The sequence below is a fragment of the Cariama cristata genome, unplaced genomic scaffold, assembly GCF_000690535.1.
Source record: "Cariama cristata isolate BGI_N322 unplaced genomic scaffold, ASM69053v1 scaffold16956, whole genome shotgun sequence".
NCBI lineage: Eukaryota > Metazoa > Chordata > Aves > Cariamiformes > Cariamidae > Cariama > Cariama cristata.
The window spans coordinates 51,735-74,265 of record NW_009620551.1 but is presented as its reverse complement, the minus strand read 5'-3'; the positions used below and the strand labels follow the sequence as shown (position 1 = coordinate 74,265).

General features: G+C 36.3%; 1 protein-coding gene across 1 annotated transcript in view; it reads left to right on the top strand.

Moving 5' to 3' along the window:
* The first annotated feature begins 656 nt into the window (after positions 1 to 656).
* Positions 657 to 22,531, top strand: part of NAA16 (N(alpha)-acetyltransferase 16, NatA auxiliary subunit) — a 58,619-nt gene continuing 36,744 nt past the window's right edge. The window contains exons 1-9 of the mRNA XM_009701657.1: positions 657 to 665; positions 841 to 855; positions 2,057 to 2,141; positions 4,376 to 4,480; positions 8,595 to 8,752; positions 9,830 to 9,964; positions 15,994 to 16,147; positions 17,484 to 17,603; positions 19,740 to 19,835. Of these exons, the coding sequence (XP_009699959.1) occupies positions 2,105 to 2,141; positions 4,376 to 4,480; positions 8,595 to 8,752; positions 9,830 to 9,964; positions 15,994 to 16,147; positions 17,484 to 17,603; positions 19,740 to 19,835 (805 nt within the window). The 5' untranslated portion in view covers positions 657 to 665; positions 841 to 855; positions 2,057 to 2,104. The remainder of the gene's footprint in view (positions 666 to 840; positions 856 to 2,056; positions 2,142 to 4,375; positions 4,481 to 8,594; positions 8,753 to 9,829; positions 9,965 to 15,993; positions 16,148 to 17,483; positions 17,604 to 19,739; positions 19,836 to 22,531) is intronic.

Here is a 22,531-nt window from a genome sequence, read left to right as displayed (position 1 = left end):
AACTCGTGCTTCACGCTCAGTGGAGAGCATTAAAGTCTCTCTTCTATCCATATCTTGCCTTTCAAAAAATGTGATCTTCTTTGTGCCCCCAAAATCTCAAATTTGTCTGTAATTATCTAAGTTCAGTTCTTACTCTAGGCTTGAGACCAAACTCTATAGGATAAAAATATCAGAACAAAGATAACAGATATGATTTCCTCAAGTAGTTAATGTATTTTAAGTCCACACTTGACTCAAATGGCTTCTGTTCTATGGTTAAGCATTGCTGTATATTTGGAGTTTCATTCAACATTGCAAGAGTTCTAGAATCATAGATGAATGTTTGCTATTATGTCACTTTTTTAGACATACCTGAATAAATTTAGAAAGCATATTTAGAGCATTGTTGGTATTTTCTTAGATTTTTTTTTTAAATTATACTAAGTGTCTTATCTTACGAAAGAAAAAATAGATGAATGGGAGAATTTCACCTTCACTTAGAGGGGACTCCATGTTTTCCAGCAGTCTGGGTTATTTCAGATGAAGATGTGGAAACTAGTTCTCAATTTAAAATTCTCAAAGCTTTATTGTTGCTGTTGTTTAAATGTTAATTGCCATAGTATAACTATTTGCCTCTGGGAACTCCCTTGCCATCCTGCCAGAAATCAGCCAGGCAAAGCAACCTGATCTACTTATCAAGGTTAGCTCTCCTTTGTTTTGAGGGGTGATTTAGGTGACCTCCAAAGTTTACCTAAATTATCGTATGATTTACTCTCCACTTAATCATGGTTAACTGCAAGTGTCTCGAGGTTCAGGTAACAGAGACTTAAACTGTCTGCAGTTAAGCCCTTTCCCACAGACTGGAGGAGGATCCTTGTTTTGGCACTGTAGCGAATTACCCAGAAGTGAGCATAGATGTGTTTTGGTATTGCTTGTGCCTTGGGAAGCAATGTGATGATGTATTATGACTGCAAAGGAGTTGCTACACTCTGCATTAATTTAACATAGATTTTTATCTCTGTCCTGGAAGATTGATGGAGTAGGAGTGATCTGTGAGAGACAGTTAAGAGTGCTCAAGCACATAACTGAAATGACTTAGTTTCTCCTGAGAACAGCTGTCTAAATTACAGCAGGACAATACACCGTATTAACTGAAAATGGTGCTGAGTTAAGCCTGGTTTGTTTTTTTCCTTCGAGTTAAAAAGCCTAAATGAATTTAAATCACTTTCATGCTTACTGATACAGGCACGCCTTTAACTGGCTTAAGTAAATTTGTTTTAAAGTGATCAACTGTAGTGATCAGTAATTGATTTAAATTATGAAGATCTTACTGACTTATTAACATCAGGTAGTATCTTTCAAAAGAAAAGGGACCTGAGTGCACATGTTGTGTTTTTTTTTCTTGTGTTCCCACAATTGAACCACATTGTTCGCCAGTTTGCCTAGTGATTAGGTAAATGGTACCCTAAACAAATCTAAAGTTAGCCCTTAGCTGTACTATTCCAGCTAGAAATTTGAATTTTTTTCCAATGCCCATGTAAATTCTCCCTCCCCGGGTATCTGTATATAGATTTTTGATGTTACAATGGGTCTATCCTACTTCATGGTTTCTCTCTTTCTCCCGAAAATCTACATTGGCAACAAGGACAGTCTTCTGTCTGAGATTTCTTACACAAGGCCAGGGAAATGGGATGTTGAAAGGAGTGTCCAGACTCTTTAAGACTAACTCTTCTCAGAAGTTCTGTTGAGTCAAGATTTCTAAATTGGCTCTCTATTTTAAGAATTTCTGAATTGAAGTAGGCATTTCTACTTGCCTTTCCTATTTCTGTTGAAATGGAGTTGCTAACTTTTTACAAAAAAGGAGACCATGAGGTAGAGCATTGGCTACATGTAAAAGAAGGCAGATGCTGTTCTGAATGCTGAAAAAAAGCAATGTAATATGAATAATCATGTTCAACTAGAGCTTGCTAGTGAACTGATTACCATACCTTACTGAGAACTACTACATTTGTAATAGTATGTTACGGTGCTCTGGTTTTAAATGCATTTCAGTGATTGTATTCTACCTTTTTTCCAGAAATGTTATGAACAAAAACAGTACAAAAATGGACTCAAGTTCTGCAAGATGATCCTCTCTAACCCAAAATTTGCTGAACATGGAGGTAACTGCAGACTCAAGATTTTTTTTTTCCTTCTATTGTGAGCTTAAATGTATAATCGGTCTATTCCATAATACTGGGAAAGAAAGGAGCCTGTTGCTGAGTATGATTCTGTCCTTATGACTGAATAATTACTCTGGATTTGCAATCTTTCTGCGTTCTGACTGAGCTAGGGTGGAAACTTGGTCTAACACTCCTGTGTGATGGGTTGATGAAGATCAAAGTATATGGTGGAAGCACACTTCAGTGAAGCTTCCAAGTAAGTTGGCATTCTAGGTTTCTGGGTCAGAATATTAGTGTGGAATTTTCTTACATTCCTATTTAATAGCAAGCCCAGTCTTTTTTTGAATATTACATGAAGGTATTCTGCCAATGAATTAATCTTGCTTTTTTTTGCTGAGTTTATACTCTTAAATTTTCTGTAGTGCATACCAAATTGCTACTTATAAGGAGCAAGGTTCAGTGTAATACTGTTGCTGCCAAGACTTGGAGCTAAAGACAGAATCTGGAGATCTGTTCTGATAAATATTGCAGGAAATGGGAAAGCAAAGTTTTGCTTCTATTTACATCTGTCAGAACTTAATCCTCAATGAGATATTATATTCTTACTGTATTACAGGACTTCTGTTGCATGGTTCAGCCAATCTTTCCTTCTGATACAGTGAATTTTTCTTGTGTGTCCACTATTGAAGTGGCCTAACATTGAGTGTGCCTGTACTGTGTCAGTAAAGTTATTTTCCCATTTGACATTTGTCAAATTTTGGCAAAATGTTCGACTAATCCTTTTCGTGCTTCCATCAATGTCTGCTGTTTCTTCATTGTCTTCGTTACTTCCCTAGAGATAAAAGTACAGTTTTCTTGTTGTGTCAAAGATAGTGGCTTGTCCAGCTCTGACCTAATGCATTTGTCTCTACTAGCACTTGTGTTTTTGTAACATCTCAGTATACATCTCTCTCTATTTTCTGCTCTTGCTGCCTCTTAAACTTTTCCAGGACAGCTAGCTGCCTTGGCAGTCCACGTACTACTTGGGCTCTGAGCCACTAATGGCTTTGAAGCTTGGGAGCAAAGCCTGGAATGAACAGCTGAAGCAGAACTAAGCCAATGAAATGATCTGATGGGAAGCTGCACTGTTGTCACACTTAGCTTCAGAGACAAGGAATCTGAAAAATTTAGTGAGAGGGTGGCAAACAGATGGATTGCTGTGGCTGGACAGTTATCTCCCCAGTGTGGGAAGGTAGGAGTAGCTTGCTCTCCTTCCGACAGTGGGGATATTCTTTTGCAAGCTTCCTGGTATTATTGGGAAGGTATCATTCTAGCTTTCTCTGTTCTTACAGTGTGGATGTAGGATAATTTAAAAACAAAAATATGTTGCTCACTTGCAAATTAGGTTTACTTTAACAGAAAATGGTGTTAAACAGGTCTATCAATGAAATGCCAAACTGCTGTTATGGCTGACCTTGACATGACAGGTAATTGCCGTTAATACTGGGGAAAAGGTTACAATTGGAGGAAAACCAGAGTACTATGATGAAAATATGACTAATCTTCCGGTGGGGCCAAAACTAAGTGGTCTTTCATTTAGCAAAAAAGAAAAATACGGATCTGGAACAGCTTTCAGACAGAGTACATGCATTACATGCAACTTGTTTCCTACAGTGTTACTTGAAAAATGGTGGAAGAGGGGTAGCAATAGTCATACCAATGTAATATTTGGAATCTTGTGCCTCTCAGAATGTTGATTAAAATGCTACTACTTTAAGAAGGTTTTTTGCCCCCAAAATACTGTAGCAGGAAATATGCTTCTCTTAACTAGTGCTTTGTAAGCAACGTAATAGTGGAGCTGACTGTGACAGAGAACTGTTTCTTGTATGACACAACCTATTGAGTTTTTTTCTCTTTTTCTGCCTACCTGGAACTTTAACACACATTGAGAAGCTCTCTAAAATTACTTTAGCTTGTTATTAGCTCACTTAAAGCCAATTAAATGTATTTTTTTAATGAATAAAGTTTGGGTTGTCTGTGTTCATCACATCTGTATGATGGTCTGGTCTTTTTAAGACCAATTTCAAGGAAGGAAATGCTTCCATATAACAGTTTTCAGCTGTGCTATGCCGCTGTCCTGATCTAAATTTATCATTTAATGGGGAACTTCACTGTGTAACAACTTCAAAGGATATCTGCACTGTGAAACTGGCATATGGGAAGTCAGAAACACGAGTATACGATATTTCTTACAGAGACGCTCGCGATGAAAGGACTGACCTTGAACTGCTTAGGGAAGAAGGAAGAAGCATATGAATTTGTTCGTAAAGGACTTCGAAATGATGTAAAGAGTCATGTCTGTATCCTTTGTAATAGAAAACATGATCTTTTTGCTATGAGTTCTCACTTCTGCATGTGTGATTTTATTGCTACATACTTTCGAAGTACATAATGTGGTCTGTATAAAAAACATCTAAAATAAGGTGTGTATAGTGAATGTTAATTGGTAATCAAATACTTGAAATAAGGTTTTATTTTCCTTTCTACTGTTTTGCAAAATCTTTAAGAAAAATGCCTTTTACACTTACCTGTTAGGAAAAGGCAGTCTGTGGTGTCTACTTTCTGCAGATAATAGGTACGGCTTGTAAAATTTGGCCTTTTCTAAAGCTCTCATAAAAAGGTATAAGAAATCCAATCTAGGGGTCCTCTGAAAATATTCTGCCACTAAATTTTAGGTAATGGTTTAGGTCTACTGGCTTGATGACTACTACTCTGTTCTAGGCTTGTCTTCCGAAAGTTTATACCTGTGAAATACTTAACAGCTCCTCAAGAGCTTTGGGAGTTGCTGTATACTGTTTAAGCCACAGGTAGGAGGCTACTACAGATTTGCACAGAATGCCTTGTTCTGTATGCATCCAAGTTGCATGTTAAGGGGCAAATTTCCCATTAAATATTTAAGTTTTACCATTTTAAAAAAAGTTCCTTTAGTATCACAGGAGACACTTTCTGATGACCGTCTAGTTAAGACAAAGGGATGACTGTTCACACCATTCCTGTATTAAGTGTCCAGGGAGCTTGAGGCTGTGAAAAACCTCTTAAGTGTATGGAGGTTATCAGAGTTACGAGAGGTATGCCATAGAGCAACCAAAGATAATTTGTACCTTCTTGATCTTAAAAACTGAACACCTAAGGAATACCAAAGCAACTTTAATCTATGTGTAAGAAGTGTTGCACCTTAAATCGGGGAGCAAAAGAGTTTGAGCAAGTTAGTGGAGAGTTTGGGGGGATTCTGATTCCTAAACAAAATTCCAAAGTGGGGTTTATCAACGTCACCAGTTCTTGCCTGCTTTTTTGACTCTTAAGACTGTCTAGAAGACTTCCCTAAAAATGCTGGAGGGAATCTGTGCTTTTTGAGGTCTAATTCAGGGGATGGGGTGGTCAAAGGGACCCTCTTCCTGGACAAGTTTAAAAAAAAAATTATTTTCTTCTGGTTATGAGTTTTAGTGGATTTTTGTCACTGTTTTACTGACTTAAACGTGCCTTACATTGAGAAGACTACAAGGACTTTTGTTTTCTGAATTCAGAGAAAGTGTAAACTCATCTGAATCCTATTAGGCACAAATGTTCTTTTTTTTAGCTGCATCCCTAGAGCTAGCTCTGACAAAGCAGTAAGTTCCAACTTTTTGCATTCAAGTGTATTGTTACAGCTCTACAGAGAATCCCCTAGGGTAATCTGCATGTGCAAAATTACTCCTCTAGTGAGCGCAAGCTAGCTGATACAGAATTCCTGAGTAGGCATCAGGTTTGTCACAGTACTTTCAGTTGTCATCTCTTGGTAAACTTTAAAGAAATAGCAAACCTCTTTTACTATTACCACACTTCAGGAGCACCTGATGTGTTATCATAATGTCACTACCCAAATATCTGAAACTTTCCTGATGGTGGAACTCCAGTACATGGGGAGAGTCAAGACTAGGAGAATATATATTGTAGCCTGTGAGAAACTGAGATCAGAGGCTGAGCTTTTTAATAAAGGTTCCTTCTACGTCCTTTGCGAAGGCTTATGACTAGCCATAAAGCTCTGATGGAAGCTTGAAGGCCTGTTGATCCCCAGTGATACCCATGCGGAGCTTGGGAAGTTCTCTAAAAGTTTACACTTCGTGTTTTATGTGAGCTTAATACCTGTCATTTGGTTTAAAGGGAGAGGTGGGAGTGTAGCCACTAAAGTCACCTTGTTCCAATAGTTAGTTTCAAGGAGGTGCAGTACATCTATGTGTTCTTACTTTCTTGTGGTAATGTTTGAAGGTGCTTTTGGTGTATTTTGTCATCTGTGCTTTTTAGAAAGCACCTGGTAGAAGCTGGTCACTTCAGTGTTCTAACTTGTTTAAGGAGTAGAAGATTTTAATTCTTCTGTGGTTCCCCATGTTGAGGTGTATGGGAAAAGGCCATTGTAAAATTGTTTAGAAATCCAGAAATTTTCTGGTCAAACTACAAACAAATTCTGACCCATTTTTGGATATAACTTGAATAATGATCTAGTCAGACGTCTACACTTATTTCAAGAATAAATGTTTCAGATAATGGCATGTTATAATCAGGACACTGTAGGAACACATGCAAGACTGCCCAGAGCTGTCTACTGTAATAAATTGGTAGCACTGTGCTTTACTGGCTTCTATCAGCTGTTACAATTTCTTATGCTTAGTCTTGACTACTGCACACACTTATTTCTGAATGCATTTATGCTTTTCTTTACTTGATTGATTGGTGAAGAATATGATTTATGAAAGATTAAGTCAGATTACCAATTGAGACTAGGAATGGTAAGGATGCCTGATAAATTACTCAAAGCATCATCTTAGTCTAAGTATGCTGTTGAAGTGCACATAAATTCTGTTGGACTGAATTGTCGTGCTCTAGGTAGGAATCTAAAATATTAGTAGTTCGAGGCAGTTATATGAGGATGCTATGTTTAACTTTGAGTTCAAGTATTCAGGACACAGATCAAATAGGCAAGGCAGGATTTATAGAAAGAAGTAGCAGTATTAGACCAACTGATGTAACTGTATCCGAAATCATTTTGTCCCCCTTTCTTGTTTAGTCTTAAGTCATCAAGGCAGCAAGAGCAGCTCTCCTAGCAGTCTCAAAGGTGCATATGGAGTTTTGGTGTGCTACATCTGGCCGAAATTAATTTTGCATTTCAGTAGAAATACAAAACAGAGTCTCATGCTTGCATATTAGAAGCTTCTTTCAGACTTAATTCTCACAAGTATTTTCTTTTCACTGGAGTCTTATATCTTAAAAGATAATTGATAATTACAAATGTGCTTTATATCTTCATATCTAGAACTTACTTCAGGACATGAGTCTTTCTTAGCAAGAGGGAACTTACAGTTTTGTTTCTTTGATTAATTTGACCAGGTTAACCCGTTGAATGTTCTATGTGCTTTCTCAACTTTTTGAGATGCTAAGTTCAGAAATGATTGTAACTTTGGAGACAACAGTTGCTTCTGTCTCAATTCAACAGCATAAGAACTCTTAAATACTTGGATTGTTAGCACTATGAGTTATTTGCGCAATCTTATTTGAAAGCAGGTGAAGGACACATACACCTTTCCCCAAGATTTGCTGTGTTTTGCTGCTTTGGGGGCACATGGGAGAGCTGCTTGAGAGAACTCTTGAGCCGCTTCTAATTTGAAAATCAAAGTTCAGATTTGCTACTGTGGAAGATATCGCCTCAATGAGCTACTAGTAACCTGGAGTAGCAAAAGGTAGATCATGTCAAGTGATCTTTCTTTTCATACAGCTTTTGGAGACTGGTGGAAACACACACACTGCAGTGTGTTGCGATGACATGTGTTGGTTTCATGCTTTGAATTAAGAATCTTTCCAGGACAAAAAAGGATGCTTGTGAGAAGTATTTTGAAATGGCACACTACTGATGGAAGTCTGAGATGCTGAGATGTGACAAGGACTTTTGATGCATAGAAGTGCAGAGATTTCCTTTTGTTGATGAATAAAGTGTAGCTCTGTTTATCCCTTGCTGTAAAATTTGGAGACTAATTGAGGTTACAGATAGGCAAGTGAGGAGAAGTACAACTTGTAGACCAATTGTATTGTTAGAGTGAGACACTTCTAGAAGCAAGAATTCCTACTGTAATAACAGTAGTCTGTTTTAAAAAATACATCTCTAGGAATAACTCTTCTGGGTCTTGTGGAGTTTGGATCATTTAGTTTGTATAACAATGTTGGGGGGTATGAATGTGACTTAACAGAAGACTTTTAAATGAGACTTTATTGCTTATTTGGAAGCATTTAATATTTAAAAATGTGTCAGTAAAGTCTGAGTGCAGTAATCAAACAATTTATAAGGGTGCTAACCTTCAATGAAGATGTCAAGGTGTTTGATCTGACACAAATGCACTGCAGTTACTTTGTGAAAAATGTGAATGCATCTTCCTTAACGTGCATTAGGTTGGCATGTCTATGGTCTCTTGCAACGTTCTGATAAGAAATACGATGAAGCCATCAAGTGTTACCGGAATGCACTCAAACTAGATAAAGATAATCTACAGATCTTGAGAGATCTCTCTCTGTTGCAGATTCAGATGAGGGATTTAGAAGGATATAGAGTAAGTATTCTCTTTGAATTCCCACTTATTGCTATTACCATTCTCTTGTTGTTGTATTCCATTATTATGTCTTTTATTGGTAGTAATTCTGTGGCTACTTGGTTTTGCTGTTTCAAAAGCGTTTTAAGCTCTTGTTTAGGAAAGCATGAAAATGTATTGCAGCAGAGCTCCATATAAAGTTGAGAACAGAATGAGAAGTACAGTTATTCTGTACAATTTGACTTGTGGATCACCTTGTAAAACTCTAGTTCTCAACTTATTTTTCACTAAAATAATGAAAATAAAAATGCTAAGACCTAAAGCTTAGCGATTAGGACTACTTACTGTGTTATTGTGAAGTAGTGCAAATAGTGGTTTGGGTGCATATACTGAAGTTTTTTGTGAGAAATACACTATCATGTTTTGGTATGTGGGAAACTTGCCCCATGATGACTGATTTCTTGAATCCCAGTGCTGGTTTTATCATAAATAAAACCTGATTTAGCTGTAAGGGAAAAGTCCTCCTCATCTTCCATCCTCCATTTCAAGTGAAGTAGGGGACTGGATTGTGGGCTTTGGCATTAGTTGGTCTCCTTCAGTGAGGATGTTGAATTTGCTAATGCAAGAGAAAGGAATAACTTACTTAAGGATATGATTTGACTCAGGAAGGAGGTCTGAGAAGTGCTGCAGCAGTGTAAGTATGAGGACCTCATGCCTGGACATGAGGAGGGTGGGACTGCTCTTTGGGTGGCAGTGAGCTCATGCTTTCTAACAGAAACTCCTCTGAGATTTCAGAGCTCTATCTTTGGAAATGATTGAGGCTGTTAAAGAGGTACTCTTGAAAATGACAGCTTTTGTGTCCCAACAAATAGATTTTATGCTTTGTGCCATGACTCCTATATTTAGAATGTAGCCCCCAGTTTCATTAGACGGAAACATGCTGCTTTTCCCCATGCTGTTAGAATGTCAGATAGCCTAGGGCTTTTAAAAGACCTTTAAAATATTAGTTGTACTGGTGGTAAATCATGAAGATAAAGGTGTAGTAACTCCTTTTTTTAACATCTTTCTTATTTTAAAATTGCTTTTGTTTTACTGAAGGAGACAAGATACCAGCTACTTCAGCTGCGCCCCACACAACGGGCTTCCTGGATTGGATATGCCATTGCGTATCACTTACTAAAAGATTATGATATGGCCTTAAAATTACTTGAAGAGTTTAGGAAAACCCAACAGGTAAGACTTCCTTTTCTGGAAAGAGAACACTTTCTGTATAAGAAGAGAATCTGAGGAATTAATTCATCATTAGGAACCAGTTAAGAATTGGGAGGAAATTTGTTACTTGTGGAACTTTCTGCTTTGAGCAGAAAGACTTCCGGGAACTTAGCAGCTGGTGCAAATTATACAGGAATACTTTTTCCTCTCTCAGTATACTGTTACGGTGCGGACATAAGGGTAGACTGAGTAACTTAATCTTTCAGGCTTGTAGCTAAAGAAAACTTGTGTGATCCTGTCCCTTTACAGTAGGTAAAACTTCAGAAAATACTGTTTAGTGTTGGAGGTGCTCATTTATCCTTTGCCCTTCCGTAGCCTAGATGCCATTATGTCTCTACAAAAAATGTGAAAAGAAACTTTTTCATTGCTTTGTATGCGTGTGTATATCATACACTTAAAATCATCACGTGATGTCAAAAGTAACATGAAAGCATAGCTGAAAGTTCTTTGAGAAGATTTGATGTTGCTGAAACTTGTTGAAGTAAATAAAATGGTACAATGCTAAAATCAGTGATTATAACCTTTTTTTTGAGAGAGGGAGTGTTCCTGTTTTCTGTTATTGGTAATGCAGAGCTATAAGGTCTGAATTAACAGAACAGAGTGGATGTGTTGAATATTCTGTAACATGGAAAGAAAAAACATGTTTATAGATGCATTCAGCTTGGGAGGCATGCTGGAACTATCATGTGCAGATACTAAGATACTACCTGACCTATAGATTTTGATTTTTTTTGTTTAAAGAAAAATTTCACATCCTTTCTGAGACATGCATTGGAGATCTTAGCCAGAATGAGACTAACTGTAAGAAAGGAAGTTAATTGCTAGGAGGGAACCAGTGTTTGTGTCTTGGTCATGTACCATGGTCAAAGGATGTTGCAAGCCAGGTGTATACAACTTGATATTTCAAAAGAGCTGTAACTTCAGTGTTGAATAAAAACTGAAAACAATAAGTTTAAATGAAAATTGGGTCACTTTTTGAGTGTTTGACAGCCAAAAAGCCATGGTTCTTGAGTGAGTCAGCAGAGCCCAATCTGAGTTCAGTGTTGAACTGACTGTTCGAATTAGTATATAGTAGATGGAGAAACTGCAAATGAAGTGTAAGAAATTGAGGTTCTTTCAAGGACTAAGAGGGCTTAGCAGTGGTATTGGCCCCTTGGAGACAATGGAAATGATGCTGTTAATATTGTATGTTCTAAAAGGTTGTGTGTAAATATGCTTGTTTGAGGGTAGTCATCATGATACGCTCTTCAGTCTAGTGACTAAGCCAGATACAAATATCATCTGCCATAGATGAACCTGTTAAATCAGTTGAGTCTGCTGTGCAAGTTATCACTATCTTAAATCTCACCCTAAAACAAAAAAATCCTGAGAAGATCTCAAGATCTGATACTATTTTAGTTAAAACTGGAAATACTTTGGAAATTTCCATAAATAGGAAAATGGTTTGTACTTGAACGATGAGCTATTTAACTGTTGATTAGCGTAGTATCAGTCACAGGCAAATGGTGGAAAAGCTGGTTAAGTGTTAAAGGACAGAAATATGCTACAAATGTTGAACAACAAGAGTTTATAGAAAATTAGTTGTGTCAAACCTTTCCTCTTTTTTGAGATTGGTAGAGACGATTAAGTGGTATATTGTGTTTTCTGCCTTCAAAACACTAAAAATAAGATGACCACATTAGCTTAATTTCTCTTCTCAACAGAGAGAGTCTTGTGCTTTGCTGTGCTAGCTCCCTGAGGCATGCAGGCCCACGTAGAGCCCCAACCAGTGGAAGAGAGAATCAATGTGTTGGGTCCAGAAGAGTCAGGAGAGCCCCACAGCTCAATTTTGCCCCACTTTGGCTCTTCCACAATAGTCACCAAATGTACTGTTTGTGTGGTCTCCAGATATTTAACAGTACTGCACTTGAAATAGTTGAGTTCAGGATGCTCCGTTGATCTTTGGGGAGGTAGACTTCTTGCTTACTTCACTTTCCAAATCTTCCTTCTTGCCCTGTACTCTGTATGCACTGCAACTCAATAGATGAACTTTTGTGACTGATTTGATAAATATTGCATGTGACTGTGATAAAAGGGTGATGTTGTTCAAGGTTTAAAAGGAGGGTTGAAAGACTGAAGGGTTTCCAAATCACTATTGAATGCGAATCTTCAACAAACTGATGTTTTCAAGGAGTCTTATGGCAATCTGTATTAAGCCTGATGCTGTATACCATTATTATTGAATAAAGAAGTAAATGTGACATGTTATGTAATGTAGGGTGTTCATATTCATTTACTTGGGTTACTCAGGCAGCTCTGTCCATTCAGATGTGAATTAACACAGCCAAAACCAAGCAGTAAAACTAAGAAAAAGATCAAGGAACTATCACTTTAGTGATTGTAGGTGAGTATCTGAAGATGCAGTATTACAAAATAATGGAGCTAATCTAGCTACAAGCTGTTGCCAAAACCAGCAGTCTGACTTTTTCCTGTGTGCTCCCACCGCTTCCTTGCGCAGCACTGGTTGACCCATGGAGGGCTGGTTCAGGAAGCCAGAGTGACAGAAAAATAATCACTCTTTTGAAGGATTGATTGGCTGAACTGAACAACTGTGAGGTGAGAGGGGAAAGAGGAAGGGGAATAATAGAGGGAAGTGAACTGCTGTTGTTGATCCAGGCTGCAGTTAGGTTGACTTAGCTTATTGTAAAATTGTCCCTTAGGACAGGCTTATGGGTGAAAAGCAAAAACCTCCCTTATTGCTGAGAAGCGGCAGGGATTCTCTTTCTAGAGCACTGATTACTGAGAGGTTAAGACTTACTGATGACCCTGTTTTTAAAAAGTTAGAAAATGAGAGAACAATATGGAAAGATAAGAGGACTAAAGAAAATGCTATCTAGTGAGGGGCAGGGGTTATCTTTGTTTACTGTAAGTAGAAATACCTAGGTGATTCCAGTACAGTTTAGATACTGGTTTTGGGAAGAATGATGGCTAGGAAGATTGCTTAGTGTGGAAAAATAAAGGAACAAGTAGTGGCAGGAAGTTGAGCAACAAATTCAAATGATAAATCACTTTCTATCACTGGCAGTTTTATTCTAATGGTTAAGTTATCATTGGAAACAGTGAATTTTCTGTCTCTTAGTGTATCCAGATCAACATTGCCTGTCATCTGAAAGCTGTAAACTAGCCAGATGCACAATATTTCAGTCAAAGGCAGGTTATGAGGTTGAATGCAGACATCACTGCAGGAAATACAACAGCCTGTGCTGTCCAAGTTAAATCAAATTATTTGAGTCACTTCAGCATTTAAACTTTGGGAACCAAGGTGTAAAACAACTATGCAATTTGTTTTACTGTTGTATGTCCCCTTTTTTTTCTTTCTTTTCCTGAACAAAATTTTTATTCTTAATTTTTATTTTATTCCTAATTTCTGCATCAGGCCCACAATTACAGATATGGACAGAAAACATCTGGAGTTTTGGGGGTCTGCTCTTAGGTATGTTTTGGCTGCATCTTGTCACATTCTTTCAGTGACAGTTATGTTAGGGCATCTACAGCTGTAAAGTTGATTCTTTTTCTTGATCCAGGAGAGGAAGACATTTATTCTGAAACAACAGAATTGAATTCAAGAGAAAGTTGGACATCTCGTGCAAGAATCTAACTCTTCTGAGGGGAGGGAGGAGTAAAGATGTATTGTGCAGCAATAACAATGGCATGGTCAAAACATTTTATAGAATATCTTATTCTTTGTAAGACAGTCTGTTTATTCAGATTAAGTATGGGGTTTATAAGATGCTTGTCTTCTGATGAATTGCACATTTAAATCATCATTAACCTGATGAGATTTCAAAATCTCTTTAAAAATGAATTTTTCTTAAAATTGCTTTTAAAAATGGCTTTTTAAATGGAGTGGCAGGAAGCGCAGTATCTTTCTGGTGGATTTGCTCTATGTGTAAGAGGAAGTCCACTTGTTTGTTTGACACTTCATAATTTCATTTGTTAGTCCTGCCAAGCCAAAGGAGCTATGAGAAGGTTAATTGATCTGTTTCTTTATATATGTATATTTTTTTATAAGGGTTTTTAGGGTAATCTGTGTTTGAAGGCCTGAAACCAATTCGTAAGGTGGCAAAAAGCTGTGCTGCTTGGGGAATTTAGATGTGTGTTGTATTGAGGGGATATTTTTTATCGGGGGAAGTGAAGGAGAAAGAACTAAATTGGTGCTCTGCAGTTTCAGTTCTGTGGTATTGCAGTAAGGATAAGCAGGAAGATATGCTTAAACGCTTAACTCCTGTTGCATATGTCAGTTCTGTGAAGCAGTTAACCTTGTTACCTGGAAAGCATTTTTTTCATTAGTGACTTCCAGTGTTTAAGATGGATTAAAAATTGAGCAAAAGTGGAAACAGAAATGGAGCTCCAGGTAGAAGAAATATACTTTAAGAAATGGATAGGATTTCTTGCTAGCTGCTGACTCGAGTATATGTAAGGTCTAGTGTTGTTCCATTAACCATCATTTGCTATAATATATTAGCAGTTACTAAAAAATACTTGAATGCTGTTATTTTCAGCCCCAAAACTCATGTTCATTGTCAGATATGCACTTATTTACAATATTGTATTTAGTTATGCTGTCTTTCAGAACATTTCTATCTAAAAGGAAATCTTTCTTCTAAAAATTCAGTACTGTAAAAGCTGCCTCAAAATTCAAGGAGCATGTAAACAGAAATGTTAAATCTCCTAAAATTGATCTGTGCTAAGGCAAGGGCTGGAGGTAGTGGTTTAGGACAAGATTCTTTTAATATGAATGTTAATTTCAACGAGTTTAATGTTTGGGATTTTTTTTGTTTATTAAATTACTTGGTTCTTTGAAGAAGACAGAGTAAAAGCCTTACTCAGGGAACAGAGAACTAATAGTAAACCATTTGGTGACCAATGTGACTTCAAAGTGTTGCTTGCTCAGGAAGAAACAAAGTATATAGTGTCATGGGAAAGAAAATCATTAACACTTACCAAGCTCAGCTGCTTCTTATCTATTTTTCTTATTTAAAAAATGAGGTCAGACTGAACTGTCTTTCTTTCTATTGAGGCAGTATATTTCACATAGTAAACTGTTGTATAGATCTGCTGGGCATTGTCTGCAGACTTCTGCATTTGGTCTCTGAAATTCTTGCAATTTAATCATAATTGAACTAGCTTCTGTGTATATTAGCGAAGAGTGTTTAGCATGAGATAATAGTTATAACTCTGGAAAGACTTTTCATTGCCTAAATACACTTGAGGGAGTTAGTCCTAGAAAGGAGTACTTTAGAATGCCATCCAGTGTCAGTGGCTGTATCACTGGAAGGTGGATGACCCACTAGTTTTACTATAGCCTGTACACAAAGTCCTAGGTATGCAACTCGCAGCAGACCTCAAAATAACTTTCTGTTGCTTGGAAACACTCTTTGCATGCTTGTACAGTATACTTTCTGGGGGATTGAAGCATAGTACAGAGAACACTTCGTTAGAGAGAAAAAGTCTAAATTTCCTGTCTGAAAAATTCTAGTTGTCAAGCTCTGGCCAGTATTTCGGTGGTTCATTGCTCTTGGAAATAGTTTGATCCTGAATTTTTGGTATGCTGAAAGTGAGTATTGTGATATTCCCAGCAGTCTACTATGGAACTGAGGTCAAAATTGCTGTGGAATACACGAGTCCTTCAGAAGGAAAAGATTACCAAGATATTTGCAAATTTTATTGAATTGTATGAGAGAAGGCAAGGATTCTGTCTTTATTTAGCTCACCACAGTGATAGAGTAAAGAGAAATACAGGAATTATACTAAACTGTTCTCTAACAAAGGATATCCTGAATGAATCTAATTTGATTTGTGAATAATGGGAGTTTTACATTTGGAATATTTGGATGGGTATATAAATAGATCAGATATATTCTGTAGCCTGAGTCTTGTGTTCTGTAATATTGCATACAGTTGGAAGTACAGATAAATCTTAACTAACCTATTGCTTTTTTTCCCCCCAGGTTCCTCCTAATAAAATAGATTATGAATATAGTGAACTGATTTTATATCAAAATCAAGTGATGAGAGAGGCAGATCTATTTCAGGAGTCTTTAGAACATATAGAGACATATGAAAAGCAAATATGTGATAAATTAATAGTAGAAGAAATCAAAGGTAAGTCATTTTTCTTTCCTCAACCAATTTTTTTCTAAATTTTTGCTACTGACTTTCGGACATGATAAAGCAGTAAAAGAAAAAGCATGTGAAATCTTTAACTGTTTTAAAACGATTACTAGAGGGAAACTGGTAAGACCAGGTTTACAGTTTTGTGCTCAAGTAACTTGCCCTACTAAAGCAGATAGTGGATGCAGGTAGTTTAACTTCAGTTGACATGGGAACAGAGGAGATCTCAGAAATTTTATATTGGTATATACTAGAGTAACTTTCAGTAAATCAGAGCTAGTATAACCCAGTCTCAAATATCATGAAGAGGAATCTCATGGAAAATACTGTTTGTAGTACAAACACTTATTTTTTTTTTTGACTGGAGTATCAAATTCTTGTTTCCTTCTTAAGCTTTCTAATGTGCTTACTTGTATTGCCCTACTTAAGTGAAAACTGAAGTTGACTTTTTTGGTTAAAAATAACTCAGTTTTATGGATTTGAAGTACTAATACTGAATTCTGAATATACAGAATTATATAGTGCAGTAGCATGTATTCTTCACAACTATGCAAGCAAGGAGCAGCTGGTGGGTTGACCCTGGCCAGCAGGCAGGCCCCACACAGCTGCTCGGTCACTTCTCTCAGCCTCCCTTGTCAGGACAGGAGAGAGAATAGGAAGAACAAAAGCAAGAAAACCTATGTGTTGAGATAAATATAGCTTAAATGAAGGGAAAAGGAAGGGGTGGAGGGAAACCCAAACCCCTAACACCTAGATCCCCAAGTGATGCAAAGGCAATCACTTGCGGTCTCCCACAAGCAGACTGATGCTTAGCTAGTCTCCAAGCAATGACCGCCAGCCCAAACCCTGTATGGGCTACTGTGAAGAAAAGTAATTCCATGCAAGCCAGACCTGGTAGAACAATTTAATTAAGAGCAAACCAGTGTGATTTAACTGGTTAAAAACTGGTTAGTTGGTGTGAAAAATATAGGTGTAGTTAAGTAGGCAGCCTGATAAGAAGTGACATAGTCATGCATTGAAGTCTTGGAAGGAAGAGTTGCTTGTTTCTTTGATAATCCCAATAGCTGTTTTAAATACTTCAATACAGACATTCAAATAATCTTTGTTTTCACAGGTGCTGAATGCTCCAAACTGTGTTGAGCTATATGTGTGGTAGCTTCAAGTAGCACTTGTAATACACAGTAAATGCCTTTGGAAAAATAAAGCCTCTTTTTAAGTATCTACATATGATTAAGCCCAATTTTATGTATCTAGTTCTGTAAACTTTACTCCCAAGCCATCAGTGTTTTCTCATGTAACTCACAGTTCTTTACTGCATTGTTTTTAGGAGAGATGTTACTGAAGTTGGGAAGACTGAAAGAAGCTGGTGAAGTGTACGAAGAGTTAATTGAGCGTAATGCAGAGAACTGGTATTATTATGAAGGCTTGGAAAAGGCCCTACAACCTAGTAAGTTAAGATATGCGAATACATTGAAAATACGTATGATACAGGATATACTTAAAAATCCTGTTTGATATATTACTGTTTTCGATTTAAAAAGCTTGACTCAGTGGAAAATTATGGACTTTCTTTCTTGAATATGATATAGTTGTGTTTATCCATTTTAAAAATCTTTGCTGAAGAACTTGTATGCATGAAAATACCAACAGCAAGTCTTTCTCTTCTTGGTGCTAAAGGTGGCATTTGCTAACGTGCTTACACAAAGAACACTTCCTTGCCACACATGAACTTGGAAACCAAATTGCAATTCATTCCTGTCTAGTAGTTGATTGTCAGATTACTATCATACACCACAACATAAAATTATCGTTCTGAAACTTGTTAGGTGGTACCTCTTTCTGTGGACACGTAGAGAAATACTCAAACGTCTGTCTCAGATGGCCTTTTAAAGACAGGCAGTCTGAAAAAAAATTCTTTTAAGCTGACTGTTCTTTGGAGGAAAAGGTGATAAATGTGATAAAAACCTTTGTTATTCTAATGCTAGTTGACATTACTGCTGTTCTGTCTTTCCAGGAAAATAGCTAATTGTTTTTCTTTTAAATTACAGTATTGCAACAATTTATACTGTAAGTGTTTTGCAGTGGTAACTTTCTCAGGTGTTTACATAGGAATGGTTTCCTTGTATTTCACTGTTCACCACTTAGTGGAAGTTTTATTGGAGTTATTCTGATGACATCATAAATCATAAGCCCACAAGGATATTATTTGTAGATATTATAGCTAGATTATATTTTTTCAACCAGCTTTCTTTTAGGAAGTTTTACAGTTGGATTTCATAAGGTCGGGGAATATGGCTTGTGATTGGGAAATGAAAATGATTGCATTTGTTGCACTAATGCAGAGAGTAGTGTTGCCTCTCGAATGGTTTTCGTAGTCTATCCATAGAGTTGAATGTCATGATTATTGTCTCGGAAAATAAATTACCCAAGAAGTTGATTACTCCGTTTGATGTAATGAATATGTTGATGAAAATATGTAGTTCTTAACAAAGAACGAATCCAGTAGTTTTTTGACATATTAAAATTCTATGTAGATTAAAACTGTACTAATTTATCAAACTAATAATGCTACTTTATTTTTTAGGTGGTCTTAGGACTATTTCCTCCCCCATGGTAAGTTCTGGAGCTCCAACTTGTGACTTCAATTAGGGCTTTTATATGCTTTAGTTCCAATCCAAACATTATTTTAGTATAACTTTTTGAACTCTGTCTCTTGGAGCCACTGGGTAACATATTCCCCCCCCTTCCCCAACATCTGAGCTCAGTGACAAGATAAATTGGGTTTTTTATGAAAGGAAGATGGATATATTTATTAAATATATGTTGTGTGAAGTCTTGATCTGTACATTCAGTTTTAATTAAGTTCTTTGAATTTAATAACATTTAATCAAAATTGATCTTAATTATGTGAAAATGGCATTTCAAAGCAACAGATTAGTTTTAATTAAGTTGTAACCACATTGGAGCTCCAAAGCATATTATGGGGGAAAGGGGAGGAGTGGGAAGAAAGTCTTTAAGTAGCTTTATTTTTGTTAAACGTTAAGGTATAAAGAGTTCTAGTGCTCAGTACGTACATTGGCAGTATTGTGCCCTGTTTTTGCTACTACCAGAGGACCTATAATAAAGGCATGCTTGTATAGTATGCTACTTGTATACCTGTGATTTAGAAATGGAGTGTATTTCTCTGAATGCTTAAAGTATGTCTGAAACAGATGCATAGTGAAAAAAAGTTAATTGAAGCTATGAATGTCAAACTGTGTGAATGGGTCTGCAGAGCATGTAACTGAAAGAAACCAAACTTGAGTACTGTATGATTGAACGTGCAAGGTAATTGTCATGTTTGCAGTTTATCCTTACGGTAATTAATACTGGTAGTTGTCTTGTACATACAGTGTGTTTTCACTACACAGTTTTACACAGTAATGTTTATGATTAACTGGAAAAAATAGCTTGAAATGTTTAAATTGTTCCAAATCCAAACTGTGTAAGAAGTCTAGCTAAATTAAGTCTGAACATTTAAAAACATTTAGAAGAACACATTTTTATCTCTGTTACTTATATCTACTATATTTACTGATAATAGGCACTTTAGAAGAGAGGCTTCAGATTTATGAAGAAGTTAGTAAAAGACATCCCAGAGCAGTTTCACCTAGAAGATTACCTTTAAACTTTGTTTCAGGTAACAAGTTGCATATCTGTTCTGTATTAGTTTATTTTATGTTTTTCTTAAGTTTTCATCAGGCTGTTGAATGTGCATTTAATACCTATTTGTACATATACAAAAATCAGATGTATGCATTTTTCAGTAGACAAAATTATCATGTTTTAGGAGTTGATAGTTCATGTGCTCTAATATGGTGATATGAACTATGTAATGTTTGTATTGATAAAACTACAGTACAGAGTGGTATATAGATTGTAGGGATTCTTGTACATCACTTTTCTGCATCATAAGTTAAGAATTATAAGTTAAAAGGTAGAGGATATAGCACACTTGAGTTAAAGTGTAGATATAAAGATATATATAAAAAAAATATATATCTTTATACATGTATCTATATAAACCAATTTGTAATTTATAAAGACTGAAACCAGGTGTATGTGATGCATATGACAATCACAATAGCATAGGACTGATGAATTTCCCAACAGTTTTTGTAGTGTACAGTTTTTCTACTGCAGAGAAAACACCAGATCTTTTTATGACTGAATATCTTATTGGGTGTACAACACTTAGTTGTAGAACCATTAGAACTTAAATCTGCAACATAAACTAATTTTGTGCTGATAATGTAATAAAAATTGGAACAAAAAGCAGGTCTGCAGTGCTGCATCTCAAATTATTTTATTTTTAATTTTACAGCTAAGTTCTTTCAGTGACTCTGTCCTTTCAGAAGTTGTTTTCAAATACAGTGGACGAATATCCTCAGTTCTGGAGGGAATATGTATATATCTTTTGAAACAGAAAACTTTCCTGTGTAAAATCACAAGATTGACTACCTCATAAGAGATTTAGCCCTGAAGTTAGTACTTGTGCCTTACTTAATCCCAGATACTTCAGTTTCTTTGAAGATACAAGGGCAAATTTTAAAGCAGTTCAGGTGGATTTGAAAAACTACGTGACAATTACTTGTTTTTCTCTTGTAATAAAATTCTTATGGTAAGACATAGCAAACAAGGAAATAACCTGCAGAACACTTTTCTGTATCTTTATTAACAGTGTGTTTTGCTGTTGACTTCATTTCACTAGGTTACTGTATCATATCTGACAGTGTAGTTTCTCAGCTAATGTTCATATTTAGATAGAAATAGATTTGGTAATAAGGATTAGATGTTCCTGCTGTAGCAATAGTCTAAATGAAAGCAAAATTGAAGATTAAATTGGTCAAGAAAAAACTCTCAGTAGGCTACTTGATGCAGAGTTTCATAACAAGAAGTTTCCTAAATTAAAACTTGTGTTTCTGTTAATCTATTAAGCTTCTATCAGTCGTGGATGTATAAGACTGGTTTTGATCCCTAAGAGATTAATCTATTTACTAAATAATTTCTTGTGTTTAAGTACAGCAGGTACTTAAGAATGTGAAGGTATAGAAACAAACTTGTTTGCAGAAATGTATTTGCAAATTTCAATAGCATAGAATTTTTGGTTAAATGAGGTTGCTGTTCCAGTGTGGTCACTGACCAGTTGCTTGCAGCCAACACTGGTTGATTCAGAATTGATTTAAAATACTCTAAAGTGCAGGCTTGTATTAAAAGGGCAGTCCTTCCCAGGCCTTGCCATGCATTGCATCGTAATAACCTTGTATTTGATACAAATCAGTTCCTGGATCCAGCTGGAAACCACCTTTATGGAGGAAGGCTGTTACGATTAATTTTCAGACTGATCAAGGGTGGGGGGTTGCAACCTGGCCATCGAGTTTTCAATTTGTTTATGCTGCTATAGATTCACTGTTCCCATGGACAGGTCTTTTCTGTGCCTCAGACTAAATTTTAAGCTTGGCTTCACGTCATAGGTGTGTGCCTAGCTGTGTGTTTCTGCATTTTTCAGGCTTTGTTTTAAAGCTGTTCTGCTTTCTATAAATATGTACTTAATGGAAACTTGAATCTTGCTTTCCTAAATTCTGAATTACAATTCTTCCATCAAGAATATAAATCTGAATAATTCAATGGAAGAAACTGAGAAACTGGTGGATTTTTTTATCATATAGAGGAGTTTCTTGTAGTGTGAGAAAACAAGTTTTAATCCACCTGTAATACAGCATGTGCTTATAGTCCAGTTATGGATTCCCCATCCACATATAATAGGAGTTTCTAAATACAGCAGTTTGTTTTGGTACAGTGAGGTGAGAACGTATTTACTTTTATTGGTCTCGGTGTCAGTTAACAGTTAGTTAGGACAACTAAGAATTGGTGGAAGTATGTGAGAGTGTTATATAGAAAGCAGTAGTATCTTAATTTTCGGAATATCTATCAACCAACCTCTTAATCAAATCTGTAATGTGTTTTAATGAATTGAAATTTATTTCAGCAGTTTTATGTGTGTATGCTAGCATTATGTGAAGCGTACTACTTCCTTGTTTAAAGACTTAGAGAAGTCCACAACAGAGTAACCAGTGAAGTGTAGCAACTTCATCCCTATGCAAAGCAAATAAAACCAATAAAACTTAAAAACCACAACCAAAATGGAAACAACTAAAACCAACCTCTTTTCATCATAAGAATAAAAACATGAAAGCCAGCCATTTTCCTGACTGTGTATTTTTCTTTGAAGTCCTACTTTTTTGTTGTTGTTTTTTTTGGCAGCAGTGTTTCTCAAAGATGGCATGTACCGCAAATACTGTAATTTTTACCTGAAAACTTAATTAAATCAGATCT